Source organism: Oculina patagonica, chromosome 14 (genome assembly GCF_052425735.1).
Source record: "Oculina patagonica isolate OP01 chromosome 14, crgOcupat, whole genome shotgun sequence".
Lineage (NCBI taxonomy): Eukaryota > Metazoa > Cnidaria > Anthozoa > Scleractinia > Oculinidae > Oculina > Oculina patagonica.
Window position 1 is genome coordinate 20,049,140 of NC_135771.1, and position 7,556 is coordinate 20,056,695.

The following is a 7,556-nucleotide window of genomic DNA, read 5'->3' on the forward strand; positions in this document are numbered from 1 at the left end:
GGCAGAATTGTCCTTGCAAAGAATGCTGGTAAATTCGTTACACCTCGCGCGTGACACACGCGAGTGGATGGGGGCCAGTTAGTAATGGGGGTAAAAGGGGGTCCACGTTTCACCAGAATTAAATAGCCATTTCACGATTCACGAGGAAACTAAAATCGAAGTTCAGTTTCTTTGAAAAATTTTATTGTTATTGCTAGCATACGGCGTCCGGCTAACCGATTAAACCTCGGGGGAACTCCCGGGGGGGGGGTACTCAAAAAAGTTTTATACGGGGAGGCTCCGCCCAAAGTTCTTACCCCTTACCCTTTTATATACCATTTTTGACAGAAATTGTACCCCTTTCGTATACCTTTAACTGAAAAAAGGTACCCCTTTTATATACCTAAGAGACATGGCGTGGACTTAAAATAGGACGTTTTCTTGTCATTTTTATGTAGCGCTTAATAAATTAAAATAATACAGCCATAAATTGCGTCTGTTCGAAGTATTTTAATTAAAGGCCTTTTTTAATAGCCAATTGACAGATTTCCATACCCTTTCATATACTTAAACTCGTGAAAATCCTACCCTTTTATATACCTGAAGTCTGAAAAAGGTACCCCTTTCGGGCGGAGCCTCCCCGTATAGGCCATTATAGGGAGTACCCCCCCCGGGGGGAACTCCCATTTAAAATATATTAAACCCTGGGGGAACTCCCATATAAATGGTGGGGAGAGGATGCTTCTCTGGAAAATTTGAATTAGGGCCTAGCTCAAGCTTTATATCCCGACCTCTAAAAGACATCATTTATTTTGCTTTAACGGTCTAGATCGCCAACATTGTGTGACGGTGCTTTCTTTTCTTCACGTGCAATCCTAAAGAACCTAAAGGAGACCTTGATGACTCTATAATAGAGCCGAAATATTGTTCTGATTCAGTTTTCTTGTTATAAACCAAAACTTAATTTTTGCAATGACATCATTTTTCGGCCTTTATTTGCCTTCTTTATTTTGTATTCAAAATTGACAGACGCCTCTGCATAACGGTACAATAAATAAATGATTATAGCGAAATGAAAACACATGCGTTTAAAACATAATATTAAACAGACATAGTGCTTACGTACTGAGCTAATGCACCTATCAATGTTAAGCCCGAGGGGGGGGGGGTCGGGCAAGGGGTGGGGATTTTGACATTTTCTATAAAAAAATGTCAAATTCCCCACCCCCGGGACAAAATAATTGGTCAAAATCCCCATGAAAGGTGGTCAGATGTCCCTTCAAACCTTCATATATGACCAAAATCCCTACCCTGGGGCCATCACGTACGATCAAAATCCCTACCCTGGGGATCTACCTCACGATCAAATTCCCGTGGTTAGCCCGACCCCCCCCCCCCCTCGGGCTTAACATTGATAGGTGCATAAATGAGTAAGTTCTGGGTACAAAGTCGTGGCAAACTTTCGCCGAAGTGTCGAAGCAATTCTTTTCTCTTCTTCCTTTTTTGGATGTATTGAACTGAGTCAAGTGAACTGAAGTGTGGAAAGTTTAAAATGATTTGTTCTGGCAAATCTTTATTTATCAGTTTGCGATTTTCGATTCTTTTTTTTATATTTAATTTTCCGTGTTCAGTGGCTCATAGCCACTTGATTGGTGACACACATCGAGAGGGAACTGGGACCGGTGACAGGTGTAGCGTGACCAACTAGTCAACATTCGAAAGCGAAATCGAAATTCCAAGAAAAGAAATAGCTTGAAAGAGGAGAACGAAGTAAGGAGAGTTTTATCCAGTTACTTTCTCTCCAGAAACATGTCCTCATCGCGTGACTCGGACGAAGACATCACTTGGCACAAACGCGTCAATGAAGCTAACGACTTAAACCACGACACGAAAAGAGCTCGCAAGGAACCGGAAGCTGATGATGAGGCACTGGCAGCGAGGAAGCTTAAGCACGTTCATTTCGAGAAAACGTTAAAACTCAATATCGGCGGCCACCTTTTTACAACCAGTTTGGAAACTGTGACTAAAGATCCAAGTGTGTATAGTGTTTTGAAATTTCAGAGAAATTTAATTCATTATTATCTTAACTTTATCTAAGGCCCCATTCTCCCAGAGGAGAATTAAGGAAGCAGATGATCTTGAAAATCTGCTACATCAATGTGTATACTAAATTTAATGTATGTTTATTGTGTTTATTTCAGGTTCGATGTTGTACGCCATGTTTTCAGAAAGATTTGGCCCAAAGCCAAGCGAGGATGGATCTTACTTCATTGATCGCGATGGAACTCACTTCCGGTATATCCTGAATTTTCTTCGCACTAGGCAGCTTATTGTGCCTAAAGACGAGATTATCCGCAAAGAGCTACTAGTTGAGGCTGAATTTTATCAAGTTGAAGGAATAATCAATGGGTTGACAGCAAGACCCTTCAAGTTAGATTCTGAGATTGTGCCATCGGATCAACGCCAAACCCTGTTAAATTGGTTGAAAGACACCAGGCCCCTCACAACCGGCAACTGGTTCCCTGTCTTGTTATACCGAGCCTCTCGTGATGGCTGGACTGGCGCCAACTTTCACTCTTGTTGCGACAACAAAGGACCGACGGTGATAGTGGTAAGCGGTGGAAATGACATATTTGGAGGATATACTGAGGAACGATGGAAAGGTGGTAAGTCGTTAGTCCCTCTGTCCTCACCATTACTGATTCTGCGAACGGTTAAGATAACAGTTAAGATTGTCATTGCAATGTTGGATTATAGTCGAACAATTGAACAAACAATTGAGAAAATTTAAAATTGAACTGTTAAATTGTTTTACCATAATCTGTCGTTGCGTGACCCCGTGCTTGATTTCTCTCCCTCTTTGCACGATTCTCCCCTCGTCTTAAAATCGAGGCTCTTACGAAGTCATCTTTCTGTCTCGCATCAGATCGAGGCAAACCTGTCGAAACAAGGCCATAGGACTACTGAAAGCATGGCTCCTCACCGATTTATCAAGCCTGGTGAAGCAGGAGGGCATTTTGCGTGCGCATGCGTCGATATGGGCTAGTGCGCACGACAGAGAAGTTCTGCTATCGATTGTTTACATATTTTTCACAATTTATGGCCTAATTTTTAGCTCAAAATGAAAGGTGTTTCAAGTTTTATTTGCTGTATACGATACTAAGAGTCCTTGCTTTATCTTCTGACAACAACAAGCATACTTTGGTGTCGGCGTGCCGTTTATCTGATCGATTTTGGCTATGTGTATTAAACATTGCGCGTGGACAAAATGGCGACCGAATGTCGAGAACCTAAATATCTTGCCCATGTTTTTAATAGCCGGGAGATCTAAACGGACAAAGCGCTACGGCTACTTAGTACTAAAATATAAAACAGCAGTTTTAACTATACGATGTTATAATCAAGTATCCCGGGTTTGAGCGAATGATCATGATTTTGTTCAGATTTTTCATAAAACTGCAATTTCATCGTTCTCACGATGCGAAAATCTCAAAATCTAACCTTGATCTCCAGCGTCTACCGATGATATATGGAGCCTGAAGTACTTGAACTATCGTCTAATGCTGCGAAGGTAGCGTTAAAAAATGGTCTATTGTGGTAATTTTTAGCTTTCTTTAACGTACGTTCTCGCTGGTTTATTCTAACAGAGAAACTATCGTTTGTGATTATTTCCTTAAACTTAAGCATTGGTCAAAATAACTTCACATTTCGATGTACCACAATTATTCCGTTGAACAAGAAAAGAATTTCTGAGATCGGTCTTAATTTTAAAGTGTTATGGTAATTCTTTGCTGGTAGACTATTTGTTTACATTTTACTATGTTAATTAGTACATTTTTGGCTCCTTTATCAAAATCTAGCCTTGATCACCAGTCAAAAAATAGCATGAAACGAACAAGCGATATATATATTATTCAGAAACGTTCTAATAACTGCTGCATAAAATGTCTTAAGAAATAATTTTTAACTATAAACAATGTTATTTTCAATTTTTCATTCAACGTTTATTTCTTTAAGATTGATGTTCGTTCTGTTATAACGACTGTTTTACTTCTGTGTCGCCTAAATGTGATTTAAAGAACTGCAGTTTTTGTTCCAGGAAACCCTGTTTACCAGTCGAGGGCAAGTTGGCTTTGCTTTAGAGTCATCAGTGAGCTGCATTATTATGTGCAGAACACCCAAACATGTCTTTCCCCTCAGGGAAAACCCTTTTCTTTGGTGGCCGTCCCTTTAGGCAAAAAATCTCCCGACAAGCTATAATATTGCTCGCACTCTACCTGTATTACAACAATTGATTTGATGTGAAGTTTTGATCCTAATATATCACACTCCAGCACACGAATAAATGTTTTCCCCTTTTACGGCCTGTTTGATTTTTGTCGGTGAAGGCTTTCCTACCTGTCCCACATATTTTCCCATTATTTGCAACAACGATCCCGAAGCAGGCAGGAAAATCTGCTTTATAAGAGCCTTGCCACACACAAAACACTTTTTCTTAGCGAAATTACGTCTATATTAAATTATGTGACGATAAACAGTACAAAAAAACAAAGTTTGAATCTTCCGCGCCATTTTTATTCCCAATATCACGCGGTCTTTGTACAGCGGTTGCACGCATGCGCCCGCAAAATGCCCTCCTGCTGCCTGGTGAACGTAATAATCGAACAGTTTTTCTTTTCTTCACTAGCCTCTGAGGTTACAATACGAAGACCAGACTCGTTCCTGTTCAACCCAAGTGATGGACAAAAAGAAGACCAAGCTTTCACGCTAGGAGCTGGTTCGTTCAGGCCGTTCTCGACGATTTCCAGTCCGAAGCAACAGACAGCATGTTCTGAACATGCCGTCTGTTGCTTCCGTAATTGTGGTCACGTATTTAAAGATGGCTGTGATCCAGTTATTGTCAACGCACCAAATGACCCCAACAACTGCTCTGTAAGTCTGAACGACAGGAAGTATGTGACCGAGGACCAGTACCCTTCATTCTTTAACGTTTCCGCCTTCAGTTTCGGATCACAACGTACCACGGACCACGTCACGTACCACGACCACCACGGACCACGTGGCAGCAACATTCTTCGTGAAATGGAAGTTTTTGGGTTTGAAAAATAAGAAGCTTCCTGGACTATGAGCAGTCACTCTTTTTTATCCAAGCCCGTCGAACGCGAAGCGATAAAAGCGCGAGTGGAATATAATAGCCGTCTGAAAGGAATTTCAGGATTTCCCACGGCTATTTTCTCATTTATTCGCTCTCCATTTTCGTTTCACGCTTGGCGGACTAAGAAAAATTGTGAGGGACTGTTCGTATCTAGGAGGTTTCTGACTGAAAAGAAATATCTGATTTGCAAACAGTCATATCTCAGCTTAGTACTTTTTAGTAGTTGATCAGTAACTGATTGTGACATCTAGAGTGAGATCAATCAGAATAAAGTTTTGTGAAATCACTTTGCTGTTTGCTGTAATAAAGCCAGCCTGAATTTCAGACGCTTCTCTTGTCGCTTACTCCCTAGAAATATCCCAGGCTCCTTCTCCTGTTCCAGCCGTCATGTGACCACCCAAATTCTACGCAAGGATGGCCGATACAGGTTTTTCAAAGCGATACAATATCGATACGATATTTGTCTTTTTTCTCGAGCATTCAAAGGACAGTCCTGGCATTATGAAAGTTGGCACAAATGTTGATCGTTAATTTTTGGCCTTTTTGTTTCATTATTGCATCAGCAATGTGTGGACATCAAGTCAAGGCAAGAAAAAGTGAAATATTGACAAGAACAACGATATTTTTTTGGGCAAAATTTCATTTTTAAACCTCAGGTGCTGACCAATAGACCGCAGGCTCAGGTCACGTGCGCAGTATCGAAAACGTATCGAAAGGGCGATATTTTTCGGAAAACCGATAATTTTCAAAATTGACAAAATCTCTGTGTATCGAATATTTGGTATCGAATATCGGCCCATCCTTAATTCTAGGTGGTCACGTTTACAGTGCAAAACAGTTCCGTTGTCGCACAAAAAAATCAAGCGATATTCAGTCACCAGTGAAGTCACGGTTTCCTTCGACGTGAACTCTTTTTCTACTTCCATACCTGTGGATATAGTCCTAACAATAACCAAAAAGAAGCTACAACAAAAGCAGTGAAAACGTACCAATCTGTTTGTCAACAATTTGTTAAATTTATTTTTTAAGGTATCACGGAAGGAGAATTGGCATTTTCGTTCCGAGTGAAATTGTGTAAACTTTAAAATGGCGTTTTAGGGCATTTTTAGGATTAAAAATTCATAAAAAATTAATGGAGCAAAAACAGAAAAAAATCTGAGACACCGTTTTTTAGATCAAATTCCACATAAAAGTTTAGGCTCCCACGTTAATGTGTTCTCAAATAAACGTAATGTTGCGTAACATCCTAATTACAAACAAGATGATGACGTTGCTTATTATGGTCTATATGATCAAAACAAAATCCACAATTAAAATCTTCATTCAATAAGCTTTCAGAAAATGTATACTTTCTTGGGTTACCATTGATGGTTTTCACACAATTTCACTTAGAACGAAAACGCCAATTTTCCTTCCGTGAAAACACAACACACAAAGAAACATATTTTTCAGCATGGATATTACACTACTTACACTTCTTGCAATATTTACAATACTTAGACTATATTACAATGCAATTTATGAGGCTTGTAAAAAAGCATTCTCTATGACACCCGTTTATATATACAAACCACCGGCAGTACATTTACACAATACAATCAAAAAGCGAAATAAAAAGTGGAAAAAAGACACTGACTAAAAAGTAATTACGGTACGTGAAAACAGACGATTACAATACTGGGTACACTAATATTACTTGTACTATAATTTCACAACACTAACAAGTTTATTAAATAATAATAGTTAAGTAATAAAAGGCAAACGCAGCGAAAAAGGGAAAAGTGAGAGGGTGCAGACAAACACGAGTAGGGCAGCTCATGGAGAGCTTTGTTGATTAAGTATCGAAAATCGACTTTAAATTAAATTCTCGGATTTTCCATTGCACTCTTACGTTATTTAAAAATTGTGAACAGTTGGGGTTTAACTCATTGATTTTACAGCTGCAGTGTATAAATACTTTTTAACAAGTAAGACAAGTAGATCTAGTTGGTGTCTAAGGGTACTGTTGGAAGACATCGAAGGATAATTCTGAAATAGGATTTGTTCAGTCAACAAATTGATGTAAGTTTCTGTCAACAAAATCATGATGAAACCTTCAGTCCTTTATCACAGCTTCTTTAAATATGATGGCGACCATTACAATTAAAATTTTGGATCTGGTCATCATGCAGACCTGTTCCCAGTCCCTACTTATTCGTTCTCAAAGGTGATGGAAGACTGGGGAGGAATGAAATGGAGGTTGCGGGTCAGGCCTTCCCTTGATGCAATGCGTTCTGGTCAAAACCGTCTCGGGAGCGACTGGGAACGAATCTGATCATTATGTGAAAGAAATTGAAGACGCGGCGATCTATCTCCTCACCCTCCCCTCCCTCCTCCATATGGTGATGGTAGCTTCATTATGGTAACTTTTTCACGCTGTTTA

At 39.7% G+C, this 7,556-nt stretch overlaps 1 protein-coding gene across 1 annotated transcript; it reads left to right on the top strand.

The window, feature by feature from the left end:
- The first annotated feature begins 1,686 nt into the window (after positions 1–1,686).
- On the top strand, positions 1,687–5,437 carry LOC144638847 (uncharacterized). The gene is made up of 3 exons (XM_078498136.1): positions 1,687–2,014; positions 2,181–2,645; positions 4,667–5,437. The coding sequence occupies exons 1-3, from the start codon at positions 1,789–1,791 to the stop codon at positions 5,086–5,088; spliced, it is 1,113 nt and encodes a 370-aa protein (XP_078354262.1). The 5' UTR covers positions 1,687–1,788; the 3' UTR covers positions 5,089–5,437.
- Positions 5,438–7,556: the final 2,119 nt, after the last annotated feature.

Bases quoted from the DNA above. Each gene is read 5' to 3' on its own strand.
- LOC144638847 (XM_078498136.1), top strand. From the start codon at position 1,789: ATGTCCTCATCGCGTGACTCGGACGAAGACATCACTTGGCACAAACGC. The intron at 2,015-2,180 runs GTGTGTATAGTG...TGTTTATTTCAG, and splicing joins AACTGTGACTAAAGATCCAA to GTTCGATGTTGTACGCCATG. The intron at 2,646-4,666 runs GTAAGTCGTTAG...TTTCTTCACTAG, and splicing joins TGAGGAACGATGGAAAGGTG to CCTCTGAGGTTACAATACGA.